The 27,817-nt window shown below is 61.6% G+C and overlaps 1 protein-coding gene across 3 annotated transcripts; it reads left to right on the forward strand.

Moving 5' to 3' along the window:
- The first annotated feature begins 2,404 nt into the window (after positions 1-2,404).
- Positions 2,405-27,130, forward strand: COL20A1 (collagen type XX alpha 1 chain). Of its 3 annotated transcripts, XM_027559123.1 has the most exons (37): positions 2,405-2,483; positions 3,491-3,582; positions 5,572-5,682; positions 6,950-7,093; positions 7,247-7,411; positions 7,669-7,791; positions 8,742-8,900; positions 9,256-9,375; positions 9,959-10,123; positions 10,819-10,983; positions 11,179-11,333; positions 11,609-11,738; positions 12,533-12,678; positions 12,787-12,910; positions 13,066-13,205; positions 13,658-13,787; positions 14,010-14,152; positions 14,255-14,387; positions 14,723-14,865; positions 15,054-15,183; positions 16,134-16,172; positions 16,819-16,957; positions 17,712-17,854; positions 17,953-18,062; positions 18,479-18,637; positions 18,730-18,807; positions 19,314-19,400; positions 20,007-20,060; positions 21,779-21,874; positions 21,952-22,005; positions 22,111-22,164; positions 22,452-22,505; positions 23,299-23,370; positions 23,750-23,785; positions 23,893-23,959; positions 24,142-24,288; positions 25,421-27,130. In XM_027559123.1, exons 2-37 carry the CDS (start codon positions 3,501-3,503, stop codon positions 25,444-25,446), a joined length of 4,023 nt encoding a protein of 1,340 aa, XP_027414924.1. In that variant the 5' UTR covers positions 2,405-2,483; positions 3,491-3,500; the 3' UTR covers positions 25,447-27,130. The 3 variants fall into 3 exon arrangements, with proteins under 3 accessions (XP_027414924.1, XP_027414925.1, XP_027414926.1); XM_027559124.1 differs by lacking the exon at positions 24,142-24,288; XM_027559125.1 differs by lacking the exon at positions 18,479-18,637.
- The last annotated feature ends 687 nt before the right edge of the window (positions 27,131-27,817 follow it).

The raw sequence follows: 27,817 nt of genomic DNA on the forward strand, positions 1-27,817 counted from the left end.
GGGGCAGCACTTTGGGGCAGTGTGGTCCCTGGTGGGATGGTCTTAGAGCCTGTTCTCAGCTGAGTCCCAGTTGTGATGACCAGGTGGGCCTTTGCCTCTCTGGACAGCACACCTGTCAGCCGTGCAGCTATCCTCAGCACCCTGGCTGCTGTGTGCTCTCCCGCCCAGGCTCTGTCTCCAGGAGGCCAGGCCAACCACCAATTGGAGCCTGGCCAGCCCTGCTACCTGTCTGCCCCAGGCTTCCTGGCCAAGGCTCCGGGTTGAGCAGGAGACGCTTCAAGGCTAGTCTGCCCAGCTTAGCTTCCTTTTTGGGAACTTTCCCCAATGACCTGTTCATCTTTCTGGCCCCTGCTTTATATACAAACCCCTCTGCTGCCACTGTGTCCAGTAATCCCACTCCCAGATGGTGGCCCTGCCTAGCAGGCCCAGGCCTGCAAGCCAGATGATGGTGGCTCTCCTGGGTCCCCATACCCTGAGCTGGGCCTGATAGGAAGATAGGGAGCAGGCTTCTTGGGGACTGTCTGGGCGTAGAGGCCCTGCCCCCTGCACCTGCTCCCCAAGGAGCCAGGGAAGCTCTGCTCAGCCCTGAGGGCCCCTTCCTGAACATCAGGACTGGGGTTCTTGGGGCCATCTCCCCACTGCAGAGGTGCCACCTGTATAGGAGTGAGGGTCACAATGGCTGTGCAGCTTCCAGAAGGTTGACAGGACTCACCCAACAGGGGCCAGCCTGGCCCCATCCTTCCCTTTCTGCTGCTGCTGCTGCTGCTAAGTCGCTTCAGTCATGTCCGACTCTGTGTGACCCCATAGACAGCAGCCCACCAGGCTCTGCCGTCCCTGGGATTCTCTAGGCAAGAACACTGGAGTGGGTTGCCAATTCCTTCTCCAATCTTCTCTTTCTGAGGGCAACTCAAACCCTGGCTGAGCTCTGACCGTGCCAGGTGGGCTGTGAGGCTCGGGTGCGTGGAACACCTGCCGGATGCAGGGACTCCTGGGTGGATGCACACGTGTGGGCCTAGATGGGGTCTGGCTGGGAGTGCTGAGGACCTGACTGGCTTGAGAACACCTTGGTGGGCTGTGTGGTTGTGTACACGCGTGTCCTGAGCACCTGTGAGCCACGGGTGTACAAGGTCATGTGTGTCAGTGCTATCTGAGGCCGCTGGGCCAGGCGCCCTCCACTGACCTCCACTTGGGTCTGCAGGGCCCACCTGCATCCCAGCGCCCAGTGCAGGGCATCCACCAGCTCTGCAGTGTCTGGTGTCCAGCCATGAGTCCGAAGCCATAGGTGGCTCTCAGGCCACAGCAGGTCTCGGGACTACCTTTGCCTCACGTCCTCAGACCCCTCCTGGTTGCAGGAGCACCAACCACAGGGCAGGATGGAGGCCAGAGGGGTCTCAGGCTACCTAGAGCAAGGCTGGAGAGCTGGCTGGATCCAGCAGTGCCTTCCCAGTGGCTGTGGGTCCAGGGAGGAGGACAGGGGCCTCCATGGGAGTTGGAAGGGCCTCACTCTCCAGCAGCATCCAGCCCCTGATACTTGCCCACCAGCCTCTCCTAGTCTCCAGCAAGTATCACAGCCCTCACTGGATGGTGGCCTCTGCTGGCCAGCAGCCTGAGGGCCCTGTGCTGTGCCTGCCTACCCCAGAGCACCTCTGCCTCCAGAAGCTGAACCCAGAGGGGCCCTGGCACCCTCGGAGCACTTGGGAGAAGGGGCTGGTCCAGGTTGGGGTCGGGCGGTTCTGGGGGGTGTGTCCTGGGGTCCAGCAGGGGAGTGCTTGGGGCCTAGACTGGGTACTTTTCCCCGCCGCCACCACAAGCCTTGGTTGGGTCAGGCTCTGAGGCTGTTGGGTGGGCTGAGAGGGCTCTGGAGGGGCTGTGCTTGGCTGGCTGTCACAGACTGCGGAGGGTTGTGGAGAAGGGGTAGGTGCAGAGGAGGCTGGGCAGGGCAGAGCGGGGGTGCCCTGGGCACTGGAGAGTCCCACAAATGGCTCGGGTTTGGGGTCACAGGTCCTGGGAGGCGATGCTGGACGAGAGAGGAGGCTGTGGCTGCTGGTGTGACACTGGCGTCCAGTTGCTGCTCCAGGCTGCCACTCACCGAGGCTGCCAGAAACCCCCTGCCCATTACTCATAGCTTGGCCCCCTGGGGTGACACATGGTGACCTTGGTCCCTGAGGGGCCTCCCCATGGGCTTCTCTGGGACAGGCCCTGTGAAGTGAGGGGTATAGGTGTTTGTCCCTTGGTGCTTTGGGCCCCGCCCTGCAGGGTGATGGGTCCTTCATGCTGTGGCCTGTGTTCCCCAGCTCTTGGGAGAGACATTCTGGGCAGCAGATGGAAGAGCTGGTGGGGGGTGGGGGAAGGGGCGGAGGCTCCGGGTGGGTGGGGCTAGGCCAGAGCAGTGACAAAGGGGCCTCATAAGTCACGGCCTTCCTGTGACTGCAGTGGGACGGGAGCACACGGGACCAGGGGACGCTGCCCGGGGACAGGAGCAGGTTGGTGACTTGTCTGGAGGCTGGGTGGGCAGGGGCTGCTCCCATTAGGGGCTGCTCCAGGCGTGTGATTTGAAGATGAGCTTGACCTTCTAGAGAGGTTTCAGGGTCGGGGGAGCTGAGTTCCTGGGGGTGCAGCAGGACCGGATGCATGGGGTCTGGTGGGGGTGGGGCCTGGACCCCTAGTGTCACAGGTGGAGGAGGGCAGACACTGTCGAGGGATCCCGATCACAGCCTTGACCTCTGTGCCCCTGGAAGGGTCCCACGGAGGTTCCAGGGAGGGCAGCCTGGTTTCAGAGTGTGGAGGAGGGTCAGAAAGTGAGGTCACCAGGTAAACTGCCTCGTCCTCCAGCCCCTCCACAGCCCAAGGACATTGTGAGCCCCACCGCCAGGGGTGTGGCTGGGCTGGGGGTCCCAGGAGCCTGAGATCCTGCCCTGCGTTCCTCTCTTTTCTGTTAGCAGAGGCCTGGAGGGAGCCCCCCAGGACCCAATCCCCTTCAGGGCTTCCCCCTGACTCACTGAGAAGCCGGCTCTGGGGTCGAGAGGCTGGTGTCCTGGGGGGCGGATTCTCAGCCAGGACACCTCTTCCTGGGCTGGCAAGTGAGCAGCACACCTAGGGTCCTGCTTCAACTGGGGTCCCACCTTGACTTACTCAGGGCTGCAGGCAGGACCGCCCACCTGCCCCCACTTCCTCCCTGGTCTAATGACAAGTGGGCAGAGCAGCAACCAGGCCCCATGTGGGGCTGTCGAGAATGTCACAAAGATGGGATGCAGAAGCTGGTGGTGGGCAGGTGAAGGGCAGCTGACCTGTGGACCCAGGAAGCCCCCCAGGCCTGTTGGACACCAGCTCCTGTAGACAGGAGGGTGGGCGTCCGGAGGTGTCTGGGTGGGGCTCAGTCCCAGGCCCACAAGGGCAAAGATGAACAAACTCTGGCTTAGAGATCAGGAAGGGATGGACTGACGAATGGACAGTCAGACAGGTGGCTGAGTGGCCTCTTCTCCTCCTATAGGCTGCGCACCATGAGCGTCCGCGTGCGCCCTTACCTCGGAGTCGGCCTCTGTCTGTATCTGAGTGTCACCCTGGGGCTCAGCCAGGGACAAGGTGAGGACACGGGTGAGGGTTCCTGGAACTGTGGCTCCCGCCTGGCCCCCCCAGGCCATACCTGCCCAGGGCACAGGCCCCCCTGCGGGACCAATCTCCCTCTGGCCCTGAGCAGCTGCTGCTTCCAGGGGCTCGGGTGCTCAGGGGACAGAGACGGGAAGACAGGACAGCTCTGCCCCCAGCATCACCCTCAACTGTGTGGCTTGACCTTTGGTACTGCGGTTTTTCCTTTTAGTTGGGCTTTTTTTGTCTTATCCATTTGTTAACACAAATGTGCATTAATGCACTGTGCATTTGATTCACTCTTGCATTAGTGATTTTTTTTTCATCATTCTCTGGACACGTTTTTAATTGTGAAATTTTCAAACAACAGAATCTAGAGTGAAAAGTGACCCCCCCGCAACACCCCCGAGGAGAGCCCAAGACGCCGCCTCCAGCAGGTCCCTGATCCTTTCAGCTCATTTATGGCCACGGGCAGCACCTTGGTCAGCTGTCCCCCGTCCAATGAGGGGATGCTCAGCTCCCTATGGGGCGTGTCCCTTTCAGGGTGATGCTCAAACCCGTCAGGGAAGGCTGGGGAGACCAACCTTGGGAGGTGGTGTTTGAGTCACGTAGCAAGCCTCCTCCACACTGCCCCCCAGCCACATCCCTGGCATTTGTCCAGCTGCCACGGGTGCCGAGAGGGTAGGAGACCTCTGAGCTAGTCCTCACGGGGGCGCGGCAGGGACCTGTCACACAGCCACCCAGCCTGGAGTCCTGGCTTCTCTAACTACCTTCTTACTAGCGGCACATCCTCCTGGCTATGATTTTGCTCACAGATGATTGGGGCCTCCATCCCTGGGGCTCTGACAAGATCCCCCAAGGGGACCAAGTCAGTAAGAAACCCCAGACACTCAAGGTAGACAGCACAAGGCACCTGCAGACTCTGGGTGGACTGCGTCGGGGGTGGTTGGAAGATGGAGGTGGGACCCATAAGTCCAGGCTGCCCTTCTCCGAGAATGGCCCTGTGTGGGGGTGCCCCTGGTGGGGTGCTGTCTCCCCAGTGCCTGCCAAGGCTCCGACCTGCAGACCCAGAAGGCAGCTCGGGATGCCCCCCCAACAACATGTCAGGGGTGCCGGGAGACAGAGGCTCTTCATGAGCTGGGCCCCCCACTCACAAGCGTCTTTTCAAGGCCCCCACTGCTGAGACATTCCTGCCTTTCAGCTCACGCTCCAGGGAGCAGGGGGCCCATCCGGAGGCCCAGCTCAGCTGCTACCCGCTCTGAAGCGGCCATTGTGTCTGCCACGGGCTCCCCCCAGCCCTGCCCTTCCCCTGTGCCCCTGCTCTGAGGGGGGCAGCCAGAAGAAGTCCATCTCTGTCCCCACTTTCCAAAAATAGTCACCCACACCAAGTTGCTGCCGGAAGCTTGGAAGTCAGGCTGTGCTGGAGGGCTCAGGCCTCCATGGCCCCTTCCTCCTCCCAGGACGGCCAGGGCACCCGCCCCAGGGAGCCCCCGACCCCAGGCACCCCCACCTCCTGGGATGTGTGACCATGGCAGCAGGGAGTCTGCAGCTGTGTCTCCACTGCACTTCGGGGACTCAGGCGGGGAATCGGGAGGGGTGGCTGGCTGCAGCTGGCTCAGAGCCTGTCTCCACTGGGTGGGTGGGCAGTTAGGGCCACTCTGGGATGCTGGCCTGAGCCTAAGTCCACAGTGCGGGGCACCCCTTATAGAGCCAGGAGGGCCTCTCTGGACAGAAGTCTCCCCCACCCAGATCTGCCCGGCAGCCTTGGACTGCAAGGGGGACCAGTCCTCCTCCAACCCTGGCTCGGGGGAGGTGGGCTCCTCTTCTCAAAGTTCCCCCCAGTGGCACTGGAGTCCCCTCTGAACCTCGGAGGGGCTGAGCCCCAGAAGGGCCACAGTCTCCTCGGAACCTCAGGATGGGGTCCCACAGCTGGTTGGGGAGGTCACCAAGGAGGATCAGTCCTGACCGCCTGTCCTGCTTCCTCAGCGAGTGGCCGCCTGAGGCTGGCAGTGCTGCCTGAGGACCGGCTGCAGATGAAGTGGAGAGAGTCAGAAGGGAGCAGCCTCGGCTACCTGGTGCAGGTGAAGCCCAGGGCAGGTAAGGACCTGCGCCTTGCCTCTGTGCAGACCGACGGTGAACACGCTCAGCACGGCGGTCGCAGTGCTGGTTCCCCTGGGCTCTGCCCTACCTCCTCGCTGTCTCCCCACTAGCACAGGGAGGTTGTGGCGGGAGAACAGGGCCCTTAATGTCCCTGCCGTGTGTCCCCACACCTGGCACGTGCAGAAGGCAGTCAATGACTTTGCAAAAAAAGGGCCCTCCCCCAGCTTAGAGTTCTCAGGGCCCTGACAGTGCCAAGCCCGAGTGGCAGACTCGCTCCATTTTAGGAGTTAAGGTTGTTTGACGTTGGGCTTCAGCTGTTTCAAGAGCTGACCTGTCCTCAGAAACCCTTACACCTGGGTGGAGCTCTTCAGGGTCTCAACCCCAAAGAATTAGGAGGGGGGGATGTGCCAAGGATGCACTCTTCAGAGGACCTGCCTGTCCATCCCTCCCTGGAAGGCAGCAGGAACCCAACAGACCTGGGCTTAAATCCTGATTCTGAGCAACTGCGTGACTCGATTTCCCATCTACAAAACGGGTGCGGGCTTGTGAAAATTATGCAGCTTGAGTCACGTGAAGCACCTGGGACCTCACCCTCCTGGCCTGTGCCACCTCCCCATGCAGGGCTGGGCCCAGGCTGGGGGCTGTCCACCTTGCAGGATGTTGGACAGTGGGCAGGCTTGTGAGTCCTTCCTCTCTGAGTCCCCTTTCTAGCACCTGAGGTCCAAGAATTGCCAGGTATTCCTGACCTCTGATCAGTCGCTCCTATCGCCTCCGTGGCCGCCTCCCCTGAGAGCATGGCAGCATGCCCTTGGAATTGTTTCTTTGTTTTTAGCATAGACTCACAGTCACACTGGGACGTGCTTACAGGTTCACTGCCATGTGCTATCCAGCCCCTGTGCACAGGCGGCAGGCCCCTCCCCACGTGCAGCCCTGTCTGCACAGACACCTCCATGGTGTCCCCAGCGCTGCTCTGATGGCACCTGGAGAACTTACAGATCCCCCGGTGGACCCTGAGATGAGTCCCTCTGGGGAGGAGCACAGGCCACTCCCATCAGGTCCTAGAGAGAGACACACAGACCTCTCCCCCTACTCCCTCCCCTGGCCCAAAGGGAGGAACTAGGGGAGGGGAAAAAGGGGTGCCAGGCAGATTTCACCACTCCTAACACACATGCACACATATGCACACCTCAGGCATAAGTGCACACACGCATGCAGATACCACCCACCTCAGCTGCCTTGATCCCTCTCCCCAACCCCACCCTAGGGGACCCAGAGCAGGAGGTGATGCTGACCACCAAGACCCCCAAGGCCACTGTGGGGGGCCTGAGCCCCTCCAAGGGGTACACCTTGCAGATCTTCGAGCTCACTGGCTCAGGGAACATCCTGCTGGCTCGCAGGGAGTTTGTGAGTAAGTGCCCTGGGCGTGCATGTGTGCAGAAGAGGCTGGGAGCCCATGGAGCCTGGATGGGCTTTTGTGGGAAGGGTTGCGTGGGCAGCCCCCAGGCCTCTATCCCCCCTGCCGGGCGGTGGGGTCCTGATATCCCATCACATCTCTCTGCAGTCGAGGATCTGAAGAGTAACTCCGTGAGCAGGAGCAGCCAGAGGCCACTGGGGGCAACCCTGGAGCCCACCCCTTCCCTTGTGGGGAGCCCAGACCTTGAGCCCCCAGGGGCCCTGGCCCCAAGCCAAGATCCACCCACGCTTGGTGGAGCCAAGTCGGGGGACGGTATGTGCCTGGGAACAGGGGGCAGTCTTCAGTGCCTCACAGTTTCCACGTGGCCAGGAAGTCCTCCTTCTGTCTGCCCTCACACTCCTGCACTTAAGCTTGGCTGCCCGCTCCTGACTTTACTAACCCTCTGGGACAGGTCATCTGCTGGGAATGTCCTTGGGCCCCAGTGCCTGGTCACACTACCTCGACTTCCCTCAGGTACCCCCCAGCCTGAGTGTGGCTGGTGAGGGGTAACACAGCTGTGATCCCCCCAGGAGTACCTGGTGAGGAGCAGCACCCACCCAGGGGCCCCACAGGGGAGGGCCCTGCTCAGCCCACCCCAGACCTGGAGGGGCCGAACCATGCCAGGACCTCAGCTGGAGGGAGAGGGAAGCCAGGTGAGATGGCTGGGGTGCCAGCATCTGCGGGCTTGAGGGCGGGACCACAGCACAGCATTGCCCATGAGGCCCTGCAGGGGCCTCCCCCTGCAGGAGATGTGCCTCCCCCACCAGACCTGGGATGTTTCTGATTTTGTCTCCCCCATCAGACTTGGAATGGAAAAAGACACCTCCTTCCTTAGACCTCACGTGGGGTCCTGGGGTCCAGGCCCTCTACAGTCTCCCAGTGGACTTGGGGTCTTACAGGGTGGTCTCCCCCACAGTGCAGGGCCTTGAGGCCAGAGGGTGCCTCCCGCATTCGGTGAGGGTCTCACCACACCTACCCAGCCAGGAGCCTCCAAGAGGGGGTCTGGCCCTGGCTCTGGGTCTTGGCCTGAAGACACTGTGCAAAGCTCTGGGAGCCCCAGGTCAAGGGGCATGGCTTTGTCTCCAAAGAGCTCCTGGTCCTTAGGACAACCCTCTTCACACACGGTGAGGACTCAGCCTAGAGCTGGTGGAATGAGGGGCCACCTGGCGCTGTCCATGGTGCTGACTCACCCCAGTCGATCCTCTTTGGACAGCCTCTGCCAGCTGTGCCTGGGAGCTGGTGGGTAAGGAAGGTGCAATCTCCCCTTGGACAATTGCGCAGTGACCAGCACTGGCCAGGCCAATAGAGGGTGGAGGTTCCAGAGCAACTAGATGTCCTATGAACCCCCTTTTGGGGGACTCAGGGAGGCTGGGACAGTGGGCTGAGCTTCAAGTGCAGTTTTCTAAGTCTGGTGAGACCCTGGTACCTGTCCCTCAACACTTTGCTGCCCATCTCATTTGAAGCCAGAGTCCTGCAGCCCCTCCCCCTCTACCAACCTCAGGGAAGGAGATCTTGGGGACTGGAGCCCAGCCACAGGCAGTTCAGGGTCCTGTAGCAGTGATGACATTGCCCAACACCTCACCTCCCTCCCCTCCCACCCCAGGAAGACCCCAGTTCCGCTGCACACCCCCCATGCCTGTGGACATGATCTTCCTGGTGGATGGGTCCTGGAGTATAGGCCACAGTCACTTCCAGCAGGTCAAAGACTTCCTGGCCAGCGTCATCGAGCCCTTTGAAATTGGGCCGGGCAAAGTCCAAGTAGGTGGGTCCCAGCCCTGCCCTGTGCCCTGCTGGGGTGGTCCTCACAATTCCACTCCATACCCCCAGCTTTGAGAAGGGAGTGCAAAGTGAGGGAGGAACCAAGGCTAAGTTCTCACCCGACCAGGCAAAACTGAGGTCCCCACCTGCACTGGGAAGACAGCTAGCTCCCAGGGGGACCTTGTGTGGAAAGTGGAGCTTTGCAAACATGCCTTCCTGGTGACCTGGGCAAGGCTGTGTGTGTTCTGCCCACCTGCTGTGTGCCCACTCCCCCCACCCCCTGCCAGCCTGATTCAATATAGAGGAGACCCCTCCCCTCCCAGTCTGACTCGGTAGAGTGGGGACTTCTCCCCTTCCAGGTCTGACTCAGTACAGTGGAGCCCCCCAGACCGAGTGGGACCTGAATGCCTTTGGCACCAAGGAGGAGGTGTTGAATGCTGTGCACAACCTCCACTACAGAGGAGGAAACACATTCACAGGTCTGCCCGGCCCCAGCCCCAGCCCCAGCCTCGGCCCCACCCTCGAGGTCCATTCAGGTCTTGTCCCGTGATTAGTCTCCCTTGCACCCACAGATAAGGAGAGGCATGCATGAACCACGCCCGAGTCCTGTGTTTTCATGCCTTTGCAGAGGGCCAGTCTGCCTCGTTCATCCATGGTGAATGTGGCAAGTCGGGCAGTACTGCTGAAAACAAGTTGCTCCTCTGGTCAGTAGAGGCTCCTGGGAAGGCCCACCAACAGCTTGGGGGAGCCCTGTTTTCAGCAGTCCTCCTCAGGGGAGAGGACTGCTGACCCAGGCAGACCACACACCCATGGCACAATTCCCTCCCTGATCCCCATTCACCCTGTGCACCCTGCAGCAGCAAGGTGTGGGGTGCTGGCCCCTGGGTCTCAGGTGCCTGTGAGGGAAGGAAGGGGGAATCCTTGCCCTCCAGGCACCCACAGTCTGAAGGGGCCAGGACTGCCCTGGTGGGCAGAGCAGATGGCCAGTGGCTGGTGGAGCCATTGCAGGTGGGCAGGAGAGTGTGTGGGGGCATGAGCACTCTTGCTCTCACTGTGCCCAAGGCCTGGCCCTGACCCACGTGCTGGAGCAGAACCTGAAGCCCAGAGCAGGTCTCCGTCCAGAGGCAGCCAAGCTGGTGATTCTGGTGACAGATGGCAAGTCCCAGGATGATGCCCACGCTGCTGGCCACGTGCTCAAGGGTCTGGGTGTCGACATCTTTGCTGTGGGTGAGCAGCACCCCCCCGGGCTCTCAGTGGGCATTCTCACAGAACACAGCAGGGTGGCTCCCGGCTCCCCAAGCTGCAGGTCTTGTGGCCTCTGAGCCTCAGCACCTGCTCCCGCCCCCCAACCCCATCTATGAATGGGAGGAAGAGTCCCTGCTCTGAAGACCTGAGTTCCCACCTGGACAATTGGAGGTGGCCACACAAGTTGGCGTGGGCAGCCTGGCCACTCCCTGGTGAAGTGGCCAGTTGGCAGAGTCATCTGTGGACATGTTTGTGACCCCTCCCTGTTCCCCACACCATATGCCCTGGGGACCTCTCTCTGCTACCATAGCCAGCCAGTCACTAACTCCATCCCTTGGGAGGGAACTCCAGACCTGGGGGCAGGGTTTCTGGAAGCAGAGACCCTGCTCTGTGCCTGACCCCAGCCCCTGGGTGAACAGGACCCCAAGGAAAGCACACTGACCTCTCTCCTGGCTGCAAGCTCCACAGAGACCTGGGCAGGCATGCCACAGGCACCTTCACACCAACCTGTCTCTCATGGGCACCTGGCCAGGTGACCCCATTCCGGGGCCTGTGGGGTCTGGGGTCCTTGGGAAGGGCTCTCTGCCGACTGGGTGACCAGCAGGGGCCCAGTGGTCCTGCCTGCACAACAAACATGGGTGCTGAGTGGGCTAACCCTTCTCTCAACACTGCGGCAGGCGTGAAGAATGCCGACGAAACCGAGTTGAGGCTCCTGGCATCCCAGCCGCTGGACATCACCGTCCACAATGTGCAGGACTTCCCCCAGCTCAGCACACTCTCCGGCCTACTCAGCCGGCTCATCTGCCAGAAGGTCCAGGGCAGGAGCCCGCGTGGGAGCCCAGGTGAGCGACGCGGCTGGGGCAGGGGCAGGGTTGCCACACCAGGTGCAGCCCCACCAGGTCCCCTCCCACTGGGCTCTCAGGGCTCCCAGGACAACTGGGGAGCCCCTGTCCTTCCTGGAAGTGGCCGCCAGGGGGCGCAGGCAGAGCCACTGACACCAGCCTCCCCCTGGGCCTGGGCTCCTCTCCCTCCCACAGCTACACCGGCCCTGGATCCCCCTCCCGCTCCCACAAGGCTGGTCCTGACCCAAGTGACCTCCTCCAGCGTCCTCTTGTCCTGGAGCCTGGCCCCACAGCCGCCCCTCAAGTACCTGATTGTGTGGAGGCCTTCCAAGGGCGGCACCCCCAGGGAGGTGAGCACCGGCCCCCCAGCCCCGCCACCGCAGGCAGGGCTGGAGTAACGCCCACAGGTGATAAAATCAAGGTGAATGAGGAGCAGGTGCGGGAGGTTTATGCAACCACGGCCCCACGCACCCGTGGATGGCAGGGTTGTGCTCACGCCTGTGTGACAGGCTGATGGCCCAGACCTGCTCTGGGAACACAGCTGTGCAGGGAGTGAAGGCTGACCCAGCACCCCTTCCTGCTCCCCTGCACCCCACCGACCTGCTCCTTGCGGCTCCTATTCCAGGTGGTGGTGGAAGGGCCCACCTCGTCAGCACAGCTGCACAACCTGACCTCCAGCACCGAGTACCTGGTCTCTGTGTTCCCCCTCTACAAGGCTGGCGTCGGCGAGGGCCTGCAGGGCCTGGCGACCACAGGTGTGTGCGTGAGCTGAGGGTTGTAGGGGCTCCCCCCACCTGCAGCCTCCCCTTGGAGCCCGGCACCCTCAAGGCGGTCTGAACCCAGGCAGGGTACCACACCCAACAAAGGCCGAGTCACTGGGCCGCTCTGACCCTCAGTGTCCTCTTCTGAGCACAAGTGACATCCTTTGTATCACATCCCTAACACACAGGGACCCATCAATGTTGCTGCCACACTGTGGAGCTCCCACCCTGCCTGGCCTGCAGTTCCCCCAGGACTGCGTGAGACCCGCCACCTGGCGGCTTTATTGAGATACACCCCACAGTCACCTGTTCACAGCGGGTGATACTGTTGTTTTCCATATAGTCCCAGCATTGTGCACCCGTCACCCTGAAGGGGGCCCCACACCTTAGTGGTCACCCCAATCCTCCCCTCCCCCACAGTCCCTGCCGACCCCTGATCTGCTCTCTGTCTCTGGGGTTTGCGGATCCTGGACCCTCCATCTAAATGGGACCACACAGGCTGTGGCCTCTTAACCCCAGGCCACGGCCCTCTCACCCTCAGGGCAGGTGGCCTTAACAGAAACCTGCGGGGCGGTCCAGAGTGAAATAAGTTCCAGGACTTACAGTCAGTTGTCTGTCCTCCCCTACCCCTGCTGGTCTTCCCCTCTCTGTGTCTCCATCTGGACACACCTAGCCTGCGCCTACCAAGGGACTGACAGGTGTCTGTCCTCCCCCGACTCCCGCTGGTTGATAGGTCTGATTTCTGCCTGCTGCTGCATTTTTAAACTTTCTGCTCCCGTCTCCCCCAGCACCCCTGCCCCCACCCCAGGCGCTGACCCTGGCTGCAGTGACACCCAAAACTGTCCGCCTCACCTGGCAGCCCTCGGCAGAGGCCACCCAGTACCTGGTGCGGTGGTCACCTGCCTCCCCCAAGGGCGAGGAGGAGAGGAGAGAGGTGCGGGGCACAGAGGAGAGGCGGGGCGGGCACGGGGGGAGGAGCATAGGGAAGGGGGGCTGGGGGAAGGGGGCAGGTAGGGTGGGGCCAGCATGAGTGTCCCTGCAGGTGCGGGTGGGGCGGCCGGAGGTGCTGCTGGATGGCCTGGCCCCGGGCAGGGACTATGACGTGTGGGTGCAGAGCCTTCGAGGGGCAGAGATCAGTGAGGCCCAGGGCATCCGTGCCAGGACCCGTGAGTGGATCCCGCAGGTTGCTGCCTACTCTGGTTCCCCCCAACTTTCCACGGTGGGGGACCCCAACCCTATCCAATAGTTCCCCAACCCCGGCTGTCGCCTGCCCTCCCCTGGTACCCATGAGGCAGTCCTAAGGCCTCGGTGTGCCCTGCAGCCGCCCTGACCACCCCCAGACACCTGAGCTTCTCAGACGTGAGTCATGATTCAGCCCGCGTGTCCTGGGAGGGCACCGCAAGACCTGTGCGCCTGTTCAGGGTCAGCTACATCTCGGGCAAGGGAGGCCACTCGGGACAGGTGAGAGCAGGCCTGCATGTCCGGGGAGGGGGGCGATTTGTTCACGGGGACCAGCGCTCTCAGCCTCCCCGACCAGGCCCCTGAATTCAGGGTCAGTGGATGTGACCGCGTCTCCCGAGGCTCAGCCTCAGCAGTGCAGGGGGAGTGGAAGGCAGCTGACCCCACCCCGGCCCTTGTGGGCCCCAGTCCTAGTCAGGGGGGATGAGGCAGAAGTGAAGCAAAGAATTGTAAGAATCCTTACATGTGACAGGCTGGACGGGGTGTGCTGGGGGAGCAGGCCCTGAGAGGTGAAAACACCAGTGTGTTGGGGGAATGGGCAAGACCCCACCCAGGGGCACGGATTCTGCTCCCGGTCCCCTCTCTCCAGTCTGGGAGTGGTTGTGGGGGAGGCCTGGGTCTCCTTCTGGCAGGAGCTGCCTCCCTCAAGCTGCCTGTGTTCCCCCCAACCGCAGACGGAGGTTCCTGGGAACGCCACCTCAGCCATCCTGGGGCCCCTCTCCTCCTCTACCACCTACATGGTCCGCGTCACCTGTCTCTACCCTGGGGGCAGCTCCTCTACCCTGACCGGCCGCCTGACCACACGTGAGTGGCAGTCGGGGTGGGGTCCCCAGGCCATCTCCCTCTGCTTGCCTCAGTGATTCAGACCAACACGAGTCAGGTGAGGGCGAGTACCTGGACAGGTGTGGTGGTGGGACCCGGGACCAGTGCCCAGCCCGCAGCCTGCCCTGGGAAAGGGGACCGCAGGCACCGTGAGTGGGGACTGGGGGCCCCTCTGCCACCCCAGCCTCAGTCTCCCTCTTCCAGGGAAAGTCCCCAGCCCGAGCCAGCTGTCGGTGACAGAACTGCCTGGGGACGAAGTCCGGCTCGAGTGGGCGGCCGCGGCGGTGTCCGGCGTGCTTGTCTACCAGATCACGTGGACGCCCCTGGGAGAGGGGAAGGCCCGTGAGGTGTGGGGGGAGTGGACCCTCCCCACCCCAGCTTCTCCCATGAGCCTGGCCCCCAGGGAAGGACACCTCCCCCAGGTGGACACCAGTCCCTCTTCTCCACAGATTTCTGTCCCGGGGAACCTGGGCACAGCCATCCTGCCTGGCCTGGGGAGGCACTCAGAGTATGAGATCACCATCCTGGCCTACTACCGGGACGGGGCCCGCAGTGACCCTGTGTCCCTCCGTTACACCCCCGGTAGGTGGCCCTGCTCTGCCCCAGAACCCCCCACTCCGTGGGCCTGACAGGCAGCCCCTCCAGTCCTGACCCTGCGAGTGGGCCACTGGGTCCACAGAGCCTCCCTGAGCCCTCCAAGCAGGCTTCCCTGGGGTGGCCACGGGTCCAGGTCACTTGGTGTGACACCGCACCCGAGGTGGTTCCACAGCTGGCCTGGTGGCCCTGTCTGGGCCATGGCCACTGGGCTGTGTGCTGGGCATGGTGGGGGCCGTGGAGTGGGAGGGTGGCGGGCATGGTGCAGAGTGGAGGGGAAGCGCTGCCATCTGAGATACCCCACGCCTCATGCTCCCCCGCAGTCAGCCGGAGCCCACCCTCCAACCTGGCCTTGGCCTCAGAGTCGCCTGACAGCCTGCAGGTCAGCTGGACGCCCCCGAGCAGTCACGTGCTCCACTACCGGCTCTCCTACGCGCTGGCCTCAGGCTCTGGACCCGAGAAGTCGGTGGGTCTCCCTGGAGCCGGGGAGGCCATCGCCCCTCACGGGCCACCGCATCCTGGGCTTGGAGAGACATGTCCCATCCTGCCTGTCGAGGGGGCCACTCTTCTGCGATGTGGCCCACAGACAGGGAACCAAGATGCCCAAACTAGCGGAGATGCTCAAGTGACCATCTTCACCCCACCCCTGCCCAGATCTCCATTCCAGGACCCGGGAGCCACGTGACGATCCCTGACCTGCTGGCGGCTACCAAGTACCGGGTCCTGGTCTCAGCCATCTATGGAGCAGGGGAGAGCGTGGCGGTGTCTGCCACAGGCCGGACGGGTGAATGGGCGCCAAGATCCCAGATCCCAGCAGACCCTGGCCAGGCCCAGGACCCTGGCAGCCTGGACGTGTGGGCCCTGTGACTCCCAGATGTACCCCGCATTGCAGAGCTTAGCGAGAGACCCTCTGGTGCAGGATTAAGGCCACTGCAGTCCAGCTGAGCATGTGCAGGCTGGCATAGAGGGAATCGTGGCTGTGGCTGGTCTGCAGAGGCCCGGGGCTGGGGGACGGGCGGTGTTCTTCTGGGTCTGTGTCCAGGAGGTTCAGGGCAGATGTGCAGCTTGTAGGAGTGGGAAGCCGGACACATGCCACAGACGGGCTGGCTGCAGCGTAGCCCAGGGCCCACTCTGGGCTGGCCCCGCCCCCGGGGTCTCAGTGGTCCTTGAGGTCCCACCACCCCCAGGCCAGGACCCAGCTGAGAGGAGCCTCAGTATCTGTTTGCTGTTCCTGCTGCTCCTTTCGAAAATCAGACAATCAGACAATCAGAACAGAAGGCCCCTTAGTCAACCACCCCAGCTTCCCCCCGTGTCCCCTCCATGGTGTTGCCCAGTTTTGACTTGAATACCTCCGGGGACAGGGGCCTCACTACCCAGGGCTCAGCACCTTTCGTCTTTTGGGTGGCAGGGAGCCACTTCCTGCCCTGAGAGTCTCAGTTCCCGTCCACACTCATACGTGAACACTCAGAGTGTCCACACAGTGCCTGGAAGTGGAGCAGGCTGGCCCCAGGACGGTGTGGACCCGGGCACGTCCACATACCCAGGTCTCTCCCGGCCTGCACCTAGGGCATCTCACCTCTCGACGCAGACCCTGTGGGAGCACCCGGCCAGGTGCTGTCTTCCTGGGGGTTGGACACTGTCCCTGTCCTATCCCTGAAGTGTGGGGACCACAGGGCAGGGCATCCAGCCACAAAGGGCCCCTCCCCGCTGACCCTTACCCCTGTCCCCTCTCAGCAGCCTGCCCGGCCCTCCACCTGGATGGCTCCCTCCCAGGTAGGTCCCACTCTGGCGTGGCAGCTGCTCCCCAGCAGCCCCCACCCACTCTTCCTCCTCTGGGTCCTTGTTGGGGGAGGGTGGCCTGGGTTTGGGGTCAGGCAGTCCTGGGGCCCGTGGGTCCTGCGTGGCCTTTGTGAGCCTGTGCTGACCGGGAGGTGGGCGGGCGAGGGGCTGAGCCTGGGTCCACAGCATCACATCTTTACTGCTTGGGTCTGAGACCCTCCCCGGAGAGAAGGCTGACACGTGGGCCCCGCGTGGTCAGGGAGATCTGCCAGGTGGGGGCAGCTAGTAGTGAGGGCGGGGGAGCTATCTTGGTAGGTGGGTCTCCTGAAGGATGTCCAGAGCTGCTCAGACCAAGCTGCAGGGCCGGCCGAGTTGGGGTGGGAGTGGGATGGGCGAGGGTCTGGGCACTGAGACTTGTGGGGAGGTGATGGCTGTGGGCATGGTAGGGCCAGGTTGGTGCTCCCTGCATGTCCTTCCTGAGTCCAGGATAGAGGGAAGGGGGGACCAGACCCCTGAGGCCCGACGTCCCTGCACTGTCTCTGTGGCTCCCACACTCCCCTCTCACCAGAAACGTGGTTTTCTACTCTGCCTCCTGCTCACCCCCACCTCCCCTCCTGTCTAATGGCGCCCCCCTCCCAAGGCTTTGACCTGATGGCGGCCTTCGGGCTGGTGGAGAAGGAATATGCCTCCATCCGCGGCGTGGCCATGGAGCCCTCGGCCTTTGGCCCCACCAGGACGTTCACACTCTTCAAGGACTCTCAGCTGACCCGGCGGGCCAGGTGGGAGCTGGGGCGGGCCAGAGAGCAGGAGGACACCCTGGGGGAGTCAATTGGGCAGACTCCTGGGGGCACACGGACTCCGAGAATCCGAGTTCCCCAAATTAATAAATCTCCTGGAGGTGGGGTGGGAGGGCTTTCCCCAGGTGGCACTTCTGGGCAGGGGCCACCACCTTTGTCTCCCTGAGAACTCCAGCTTCCTGTGTGCTCTAATTTGATCCTGCAAATCTGCACATATCCGGGGTTTGTGAGAAGCCACTGCTTTGTGACTCACCATGACCATGGCTCGGATGGCCCCCGATGTCTGATAATCACCCCACTTCATACACAGAGGTGTCTTTAACCACACGTTGGAACTTCCACATGCACAGCATAATATTTCTTAAGTTAAAATGTTTTAAATTGCAAAGGTAAATCACGTGCTTTATAATATTGATAGGAATTTGAAAAATACAAATTGCAACTCTGGGGTTGCAAAGAGTGGAAGGCTCCCAGGAGCTGGCAGAGAGTAGGAGCTATGAGGAGAGAATGTGGGGGAAGGGCACTGGAGAAGAACCAGCACGTGCCAAGGGGATGGCCTCCTGTCCCTGTGGGGCCGTCCTGGGGGTCCCAGGCTGCTCCTGTTGAGACCCAATAGGCCAGGAGGAGAGGGGAGTTCCACTGCTGACACTCCCCAGCCTGGCCTCGAGGACCCCACTCTTGGTCCCCGGGGTCCGACCTCCTCTCGGGCCTGTGGTGCCCCTCCTGTTCCCTACAGCGACATCCACCTGGCCACCCTGCCCCCGGAGCACACAGTCGTCTTCCTCCTGCGCCTGCTCCCTGAGACGCCCCGAGAGGCCTTTGCATTGTGGCAGGTGGCAAGCGAGGACTTCCAGCCCATCCTCGGGGTTCTGCTGGACGGTCAGTTGGAGGGGCAGCAGTGGGCCAGGTGATGCTCTGGGGGGTCCTCTCCTGCCTTCCGCGCAGGGGTCTCATGTGATTCTTGTCGCATCCCCCAGCCGGCAGGAAGTCGCTGACCTACTTCAACCGTGACCCCAGGGCCACCTTGCAGGAGGTCACCTTTGACCTGCCTGAAGTGAGGAGGATATTCTTTGGGAGTTTCCACAAGGTACTGGCAAGTCCTGGAAGGACCACCGCTCGTGCCTTCCTGCCTGATACCCTCGGTGCTCCCAGGTTCTGGGACAGACCCCCACTGGGCTCTGCAGGACACAGGCTGCCCTGTCACCATGGCACCCCCCAGAATGCAGGAACTTTGCTCTGCCCTGGATGCCCCCACCCTAATCTGGGTCAAAGAGCATCCAGCCCTTGCTCCTGGTCCCGCAGCCCCTGGGAGGGGCCGTGGGGGTGTCATTGTACAGAACAAAACTGAGGCCCTCTGAGGGGTTTCAGGAGATGTGGGGTGGTCAGGACCCAGACACCAGCCCCGGGAACGGTCCCTGCCCCTCCCTGCTCCGGGCCTGGCCCTTGGACATGGAGGGAGCCCTTCCTGGCTGGGGCCCCGGGGAACCTCCTGCTGTCTCCCAGGTGCATGTGGCCGTGGGCCGCGCCAGGGTCAGGCTCTACGTGGACTGCCGGAAGGTGGCCGAGAGGCCCTTCGGGGAGGCCGGCGGCCTGCCTGCTGCCGGCTTCGTCATGCTGGGCAGGTTGGCCAAAGCCCGGGGCCCCCGGAGCAGCTCCGCCTCGGTGAGCCAGACCATCTGGGGCTGGTGGGCCCCTCCCACCCCCTGTGACAGCCACACCTGACCAACCCCACCCCTCTCTCTTCCTCTCCGAAGTTCCAGCTCCAGGTGCTACAGATCGTGTGCAATGACTCGTGGGCAGAGGAGGACAGGTGCTGCGAGCTCCCAGCATCGGTAGGTGGCCAAGTGCCCACTGAGGGCAAGAGTCTGGGGGTAGACAGGCCATCCAGGTCATCCGGAAGAAGTGCGGACAGGCTTCCTGGAGGAGGTGACCCACAGGGCTGGAGCTGGAGCTCAGGGCAGCTGGATGGGTGTCCTGGAGGCCCTGGGACAAGGAAAGCTAGAGCAGGCCAGGCAGCCCCCAGCTCCAGGGTGGCTGCTGCCACGTACTCAGGGACACTGCCCTTTTCTGTGGGCTCAGGCACAGGAAGGGGTCCTCACTGACTCCCCTGTGTGCCCACACTGGGCTTGGCCCTGCCGAGGACTTGCAAGGGAACGAGAGATGGCATCCTGTCAGCAGGCCTGTACCAGGCAGCCAGGAAGGTGGCGGCCAGGACCAGGTCCCCACCCTTTACCCCTCGCCTCCCTGGACCCTGGAGTTAGTGCAGATACTGAGCTCTGGGGTTAAACAAGAGGCGAAGAGGGGGTGCATTTAATGGCGGGGGTCTCCTTTCTCCCAGAAGGAGCGAGAGTCCTGTCCTGCCTTCCCATCTGCCTGTGCATGTTCCTCACAGACCCCTGGGCCCCCAGGCCCCCAAGGACCTCCGGTGAGTCCCGCAGTTCCTCCCTGGGGTAACCAGGGACTCTGGCAACATTTCACTGCCAGTGGTGATGGATATGGTCCCCTCCCCAAGCCCCAGCAGATGTCCCTGGGCCTGCCTCACTGATGGCCAGAGTTCATGAGTGTCCTGGCTGCCTTGTCCACCCCCGGCCCTTGAGTTCCCTCCTAGAAGCCCCTTCCTTCCCACTGCAGCCTTCTCCTGAGCCAGCCCCTCTCTGGTGTTGGAGCCCATATGTTCCCCCTGGGAGTGGGAGCCTAGCCCATCAGGCTGCAGCATGGTGCTGGTCATGACCTGGCCATGAGTCACAGCTCCAGGCCTGGGCCCCACTGTGGGGCAGGCCCAGACCCTCTGGCCACCTGGAGGGTGCAGGACCCATTTCGGCTGGTGGTCCACAGACCTCTCCAGGGAGGGGCCAGGGCTGGAAGCCACGAGCCCGTGTGTGCGGTAACCAGTGACGGTGGGGAGGCGGCCAGGAGGCACTGGCCCCCGGAGTCCCTCCCTCTTCTACCATGAAGGTGGGGACTGGAGTCCAGGGCACTGCCAGGGGGGCCAATGTGCAGCCCGGCCTTAGCCTTGCTTGTGCCTCTTCAGGGCCTCCCCGGGCGGAACGGAGCCCCAGGAGAGCAAGGCTTCCCAGGGCCCAGGGTGAGTCATGGGGCATCCTGGGGGTGGGTGCAGGAGTGAGCGCCCCGCAGTCCAACCCTAGGCAGGAGGGGGACCACAGCCTGGGCACCGTGTGACGGGCAGTCTTGGGCGCCGGCCGGGCCACGTGTGCTCTGCCCTCCCCTGTGTTTCTCCCTTTAGCCGCTCCACCCCCTTGGAAGTTGCTGGCATTTTATTGTTGGATGCATGTCTTCGGGCCCCGTTCGACTGGCTTTTCTCCTTCATTCGAGGAGCTCTAGGTTTTCTGGGAACCCTGTGCTCTGAGCTGTGACTAGTGTACCGAGTCGTGGTCTCCTGACCTGGCTTATGATATGTGTGGCAGGCAGATTTAGGATCCACTTTGTCTCATCGGCTGTGTCGGCTGTGTGGGTCTGTCTCCACGGCTCCTGACTCGCTTTGTATTTAAAGGCCTTCCCTTAGTCTGTGAGGACCACCTCCTCATGGGCCTTGAAGTGCTTCTAGCACCTTCCAGCCTGGAACTGTGGTTCCTCCTTCCTCCCCAGACCACTGCCCCTCGGTCCTCTATTTATTGAGTAGCCATTCCCCCACCCCCGCCACTTCAAATGCGGTCTAATCACATCACCAGCTTTGCACGGAGTCCAGAATCCAAATAGCTCTTCAGACACAGGAGCAGCCACCGTCCTGGCAGGGATGGGCCCAGCTCTACATCCTCTCCCCTAAACCCCCTGTCCTCTCTGTGTATTGTTTTTGGGCCCCATTTCTTACTCAATTACCTTATTTGCAATTGTTTTTTAATTTCATATGGTTTCCTTGGACTTTCCTGGTTTTTATTTACAGCACCTGTGAAAAATCATATCACTGTCTCCTTTTCAATTTTCTCTTTCTTTTTAAAATTTTTTTCTTGCTTATTTCTCTGGTGTGGGTGACACTCCAGAGTTTGTTAAGGAAGCCCGGTGATAGCAGACATGTCCATGTTAGCTTCACAGAAATGCTTCTGGGGTTTGCCCGTTGAGTATGGGGCCGGCCTGGGAGCTGAGACAGATGGATTTTGTCATGTGATAGTCAAATCCTAACCTTATTTTATTAGGAGACTTTAAAAATCAAGAATGGGTGTTAAATAAGATTTAGTGCCTCATCAGCTGCTCTGAACACAAGCAAATCGTTTTCCTTTTTGGAGCTATTAGTTTGGTGAATGATTTAATCTCTCTCGAATGCTGAACTCTTCCTGCTCCCGCTAGAAGCCGGCATGGTCACTGAGCCCTCACCACTCATTTAACAGGCTGCAGGCTTCTGTGTGCTCATGTTTTATTTAGGATTTTCACATTGATATTCGCAAATGGGAATGCCTGTGGTTTTCTTTATAGAATTTGGTGCATTGATATGCTTTAACTCTCAATTATTTGAAAGCATTCTTTAAAAAAAAAAAAAAACTGCAAATCAAGCCATTTAAATGGTGTTGGTGGCCTCTGTCCCTTAGAGGTTTGGTAGGATGTTTCGGTGTCTGGGGTTCGAAGCTCTGTGACTGGACTGTCAGAGCTGGCCCAGCTCCTAGCTATAGAGTGGGGTTGCAGCAGGACCCTCTCAGGGTGGGCCGTGAGGGTGAAGATGCCTGTGTGTGGGCGGGTCTGCCCCGCCCCCCCCGCCCCCCCCCCCGCCCCCCGCCGACCCAGGGCAGGATCAAAGGAGGGGCTGTAGGAGGAGCCATGTGCCTCCTCAGCCCCCATCTCCCATGTCTCCAGGGAGAGCCCGGGCCACCTGGACAGATGGGACCCGAGGGTCCTGGGGGTCAGCAGGGGTCACCGGGCACCCAGGGCCGCACCATCCAGGGACCCGTGGTAGGTGCTGCATCCCCCCGCCCTGTCCCCCCACCCCCTCCCCTCGCCTTCCCGCCCAGTCCATCTTCCCCCTCCAGGGTCCGCCAGGGGTCAAAGGAGAGAAGGGGGACCATGGACACCCCGGCTTGCAGGTCAGACCATACTGGGGACGCAAGGGCTGTGTGCTTGGGACAGAGCTTCCTCTTCTGGGTTGGACCTCAGCCCCAGCCTGGCCAATCACCTCTGTTCTATTTCAGGGCCACCCCGGCCTCCAGGGTACCCCCGGGAAGATTGGCATCCAGGGACCGAAGGTGGGAGAGAAGCCTGGCTGAAGGGTCTTGAGATGGAGGCAGTGGGGGCTTCCTTCTCTGCCCCACCCTGCCCTCTGCATGGCCTGGCTAGTGGGGAGGGGAGTATCAGTCCATACTGACCGGGGGCAGGTGCAGTCACTGCCCAGGGCGGGGCCAGGCCTTGAGATGGGCCAGCTTCAGCCAGGCACAGGCATGTACCCCCCATAGCTGTGGGTCTTGGTGATCATCATGGGAGGGGCTTTCAGGGGTACCAGCCCTGCCCCCGCCCACCCTTCCTTTGCCCTCAGGGAATGAGAGGCCTGGAGGGGACTGCTGGACTGCCTGGCCCCCCAGGCCCTAGGGTAAGCACTGCCTCCTCTGTGAGCCTCCAGCCCTGCACATCCCACTGGCATCCCTCAAGTTTTCTTGAGGCTGAGCTGAACATGGTGACCCAGGGAGGGCCTCTCTCTCCTGGGCTGGGGCAGGGACTTAGACTGCGGTGGGGTGTGTGTCCTGTGCTCAGGAGCACAGAGGTAGCCCCCTCTTCTCACCCCACCAGAGAGGTTGGTAGGAAATGCATTTGTGCAGCCCCCAGCCTCGCCTGCACCCTGACGGCACACAGCAGGAAGGTGCCTGAGCCCCTAGTTGGGCCTGGGAAGGGCGGACAGGTGGGTCTGGCTCCCTTCCCACTAGAGAGTGGGGGCAACCCCCTCACTCGGAAGTAGCTTCCTCCCAGCCCAGTGTTCCCAGAGGTCCTAGGTGAACTCAGAGCCAGGGAGCTGCTCTGGGTTGGGGACTAGGGCCAGCAGCCCAGACCTGGCCAGGGTCTCCTGGGCTTGGCCTCCCTGGTACTTCACTGGGTACCAGGGAGGCCAAGCTGCCCCTCCTGCAAGAGGCCACCCCTGGGAGGCCTGGCCCGCAGTCACACCTGGACAACTGGGACATATTCCTCTAGAACCAGTGCCAGTGGTCAGGGTGGGCCGGGACTGCCCTGGGTAGGTGAGGAAAGCAGGGCCTGCTGGGTGGGTGTGGGGCTCAGCTGGTGTGAGGCTGGGGACAAGCTGAGGAGTCTGATCTTGGTTCAGGGTGGGGGGACTCGGAGGGAGAGGCCACCCCCGGGGGACAGCCACCAAACCCAACCTCCCACTTTCATAGGGCTTCCAAGGTACTGCGGGGGCTAGGGGCAGCAACGGCGAGCGAGGACCCCCAGGGGCCGTGGGGCCCACAGTAAGTCCCCTCCCCACCCAGCCCAACAGCCAGGGGGGCTAGTCGTGTGCACTGATGCCCAGGGGTGCCCAGCAGCTGGTACATTTGTAAAGCTAGGCTGACACAAAGCTTAGAGCAGAGGGAGCCCTGGACTGCCCCCTGCCAAGCCCAAGACAGAGGAGGGGGACAAGTTGGGGTGGGGCTCCCCAACTTGGGCTCCAGGGGTCAGGGTGACAGCAGATCTGGCCTGCAGGCTGGGTGGGGCCTGAGGACAGGGAAACCTAAGTCAGCCGGCTGTCTCCCTCTTGCAGCAGCAGAGGTGGGTCCTCTGCTCTCTGGGGACTCCTGGGTCTCTGGGCAGCTGTGGGGTCCAGGCACTTATCCTTTTCCTCCCTCTCAGGGACTGCCGGGGCCCAAGGGGGAGCGAGGAGAGAAGGTGAGTGTGCAGAGTCTGGGGCCCGGGCCGACCCTGGGGGAGCACGGGGAGGCACTGACCCCCACACTGCCTGAGCCGTCAGCCACGTGGCCTGTCCTCCCTTGCAGGGAGAGCCACAGTCCCTGGCCACCATCTACCAGCTCGTGGGCCAGGCTTGCGAGTCCGCCATCCAGAGTGAGTGGCCTTGCCTCCTGTGGTGCCCAGTGCCTCTGTCTTCACACTGGAGGGAAGGGAGCCCCGTGCCGGGTCATTGGTGCCCCAGCCTTGAGCAGTTCTCCTGGGCCGCTGCCTCCGGGCAAGGCAGGGAGCAAGGGAGGGTCTCCCAACCCCCACTGACATCTTCCCCCGCCCCCCAGCGCACGTGTTGAAGCTCCATGCCTGCACCCACGAGAGCACCCGGCCCCCCATGCCCATCTTGGAAGCCCCCAGGGCCCTTGGCACAAGCAACAAGGCCCGGCTCCCTGGAGAAGGGGGGCATGGTGGCCCCCACCCTGGGGACAGAGGTACTGGGGGAGGGGTCTTCTCCAGTCCTGGGGCTGTGTGCTCTGAGTGGAGTGGCCATGGGTGAGGGGACAGGTCCTCTCAGCCCACACAGACCTGGGGCTGCCTGGCTGCCTAGGGTCTCCCAAATTCCCCTTCCCCAACCTCCCAGGAACCCTGAGCTTAGGGCCACTTTCCCCTCCCCCACCCCTCCCCGCCCTTCCCTCTCTCCTTGCTGGGACACAGTGGGAGGCTTGGTCCAGTGACCTTGTCATGATCCGTCCGTGTAACAGGGCTGCGGCTGCTCACAGCTCAGATGCTGAGATGGATGGACGGGCTGATGAGGGGAGAGGAGCTCACAGTCTTGCTGGTGGGGGTGGGGCTGAGGCTGGCTGGGGGACAGTTCTGCACCCAGGTGGGTGAGAGAGGACGGGGGAGGGGCAAGGGACCCACCCATAGCGCCTTGCCCAGGCCCACACATTTGTGGAAAGAGAGGGGTCCCTGCCCCCCAGCACCCACCACAGTTCCCCAGACACGGCCTTTGCCGTAAGCGCCCCGCTAGTTTGTACCCACTGTCCAGACAAGGCTGGCAGGTGCTGTCATGACGCCCTCCCCAGCCCCCTCCCTCAGCCCCACCACGCTAAACCTCAGCCTTTGAGATGAAACAAGGATCAGAGCCTGTCTGAGGTCAGGGACCGCCAGCCCTAAACTTTCAGCCTCAACTTGAGGGCTGGACCTGCTGCCCCAGGCCCCAGGGGGTTCAGGACCCACCTTTCCTGGGTCAGAGCAGGGCCCCCGAGAAAGGAAGGCAGTGCCCCCTGCACCCCTCACTCAGGCACATCCTCCTTCCCCTTGGGGAAGCCTGGAGCCCTCAGTAAGACAGAGCAGGCAGAGGCGTGGGCAGCCTGGCGTGTGGGGGCCCGTGGGCCTTGGAGGAGCCCAGCAGGACTGCAGGAGGTCCTCATGGGGCTCAGCACCCCGGGGACACCTGGCCAGGCTGGAGAATCGGGGCTGGGGGCCCAAGGGTCAGTGCCCGGAGGAGCACATTCAGATGGAGGGCTCACTGTCCTGCCGGCACCCGGGGGCCTGGTGCACATAGCATCATGTCTGATGGTGTCAGCTGTCCACCAGACCTGTCAGCCTCTGCTTCTGCAGGACGGTCCCCCTGCTGCCTCAAGTGAGCCCGCATGTGCCCTTGGATCCTGGACACCCGACATCCGACCCCTGGAGCAGCTGGAGAAGAGGGTCCAGAGGTGCAGGGGGAGGAGGCGGAGGCCGGCCTGGAAACCTTCCCTCTGTGCATTTCCTGCTCAGATAAACATGCATGCTTGTCAAGGGAGGCGGCTGCTCATTGCCGGGGACTCCCCCATCTGCCCATCCCCCACTGAGTGGAGTCCCACCTTCCCTCCCTGACCCGCTTCTCAGAGACAAGCTGCCATTCGTCCTTGGTCGTGAGGATCCCTCCACCATGGTCTCCCTCACTGCCTTCTTCCTGTGAGGCCACTGAAGCCTCCAGGCCCTGGTACCCACAGCCCCACCCCTCCAGGGATCAGACCCCACTCAGGGCTCTCAGCCTTGGGCACACTGTGAATCAGCAGGGTGGGGTAGGTTTGGAGAACCTGTCCAGCCCACCCCCAGATGCTGAGGTGACCATCCTGGGCCCAGCCAGGGGCTCCCTACCTCCCTCGTAGTGGCCTCTCTAGTAACATCTTCATGGAACCCCGACCTACTGGCCCCTTACCTTGCCAATGCCCAGTGAGTCTCCCCTCGACCAACCTGGGCACCACAGCCTGTTCAGACATCCCTTGGCTCCCCCTCTGCCAGGGATACCCGCCAGCCATGGGCCCTGGGGAGGCACCTGCTGTGGCCCATTCAGTAGCTCTCTGAACACTAGGAAGAGTTTGGGGTGGGGCCAGTGAGGGCTCCAAGGTGGCACGGGGGCAGAAGCAGGACAGGCTGGAAGGGGGAGACCGTGGAACGTTCTGGGCAGGGACCCACCTGGGCAGGCTGGGTCTGGGCCTGGCCAGGCCCAGCCCAGAAATGGCAGGAGAGAGCGAACTGAGGACGGGCTGGGCCAGGGGTCAACCCCTGACCTGTACAGGTCAACCCCCTGTAGCAGGGGTGCTGCAGGGAGGGGTCTGAGTTTTGTCCTTGGAGTGTCTGGAAGCCCCTGGGGTTCAAGCACAGGCTGTCGTGACCTGCTGTCTATGTGAACGGCCTGTAGATGAGAGTGTGGGTGGCCACCAGCATCACCTTTTGCTGGGTTCAGGGGGCTGGAGAGAGACCAGCCAGGCCCTGGCCCTTCACTGTTTGACCTGACCAAGGGCTGACATGAAGCCTCACAGGACAGTGAAAGTCCCTCCCAAATCTCCCCTCTGCACACACACTCTTGCACCTCCCTGTGTGTGTATACACTCACTCTCACACATCCACACTCGCAGCACTATTTCCAGGTTTGGGAGCCAAGGTAACCCGGGGAAAAATGACATGTGAGCCAAGCACGACTCGGGAGAAGGGGAATATGAGTCCCCGTTTAGTCCTTTAATTTAAAATCACAGTATCTTCAAAGAGTTGGAAGGATGGGTAGTAATAACACAGAGCCAAAATTAACAGGCTTGAGGAAATACAGCATGGAAACATAAAAGGAGAAATAAAGTCAGTGAGGCAGGCTTGGTAATTACAGCCTGACCACAGACAGGCTGAGAGATCACTAGAGAGGCTACCCAGGAGGCTCAGGAAAGGATAAAATAGCAAAAGCAAGTGTTGCCTCCACACGAGGGGCTCCCAGAGGAAGCAGTGAGTCTATGAGGGGTCGGAATGTTGAAATAGGTGCTTTTTAAAGATTTGAGAATTAAAAAAAAAAAACAAAAAACGATTTGAGAATTAGAAAAAGACTTAAAATCCCAGACTGAAGGGTTCAAAGGGCCAAATGGGACCAGATTTTAAAACACGCCTTTAGATTCACTGATGCAAAAACACAGAGATGGTGGGGAAAGTCTTTAAACCCTTTTCTACAAGAGGACAAGAGCCACTTGACATCAGAACACGGGAGAAAATGGCCTCAGAGTGTTGAAGGGAAAGGCTTGACCCTTAAACCTGGCAGAACTATTACTGAAACGAATAGGATGAAAATACATCCTGAGACCCAAGCCTAAGAAGGCAGGTCACACATCACACAGGATCCCTTTGAACCCGGCTGGGGGCAGCTTCAGCAGAAAGGGAAAATCATCAGCACTTAGATTCACTACACCAGAAATCCCTGGTGAGTGGGCTTCCCAGGTGGCATTAGTGGTAAAGAATCTGCATACCAATGCAGGAGATCTAAGAGACACGGGTTCAATCCCTGGGTCAGGAAGATTCCCCCTGGAGGAGGGGACGGCAACCCATTCCAGTATTCTTGCCTGGAGAATCCCATGGACAGAGGAGCCTGGCGAGCTACAGTCCATAAGGTTGCAAAGAGTCAACACGACTAAAGCAGCTTAGCATGCATGTGACTTAACATGCACACACACCTGGGTGAGTAAAACCTAGTGATGTTTGCCGTTCACGGAA

This window comes from Bos indicus x Bos taurus, chromosome 13, assembly GCF_003369695.1.
Source record: "Bos indicus x Bos taurus breed Angus x Brahman F1 hybrid chromosome 13, Bos_hybrid_MaternalHap_v2.0, whole genome shotgun sequence".
NCBI lineage: Eukaryota > Metazoa > Chordata > Mammalia > Artiodactyla > Bovidae > Bos > Bos indicus x Bos taurus.

Coding starts and splice junctions, on each gene's coding strand:
- COL20A1 (XM_027559123.1), top strand. CDS start 3,501: ATGAGCGTCCGCGTGCGCCCTTACCTCGGAGTCGGCCTCTGTCTGTAT. Junction 20,061..21,778: donor AAGGCTTCCCAGGGCCCAGG/GTGAGTCATGGG, acceptor CCATGTCTCCAG/GGAGAGCCCGGGCCACCTGG. Junction 24,289..25,420: donor CCCCCACCCTGGGGACAGAG/GTACTGGGGGAG, acceptor CTGCTTCTGCAG/GACGGTCCCCCTGCTGCCTC.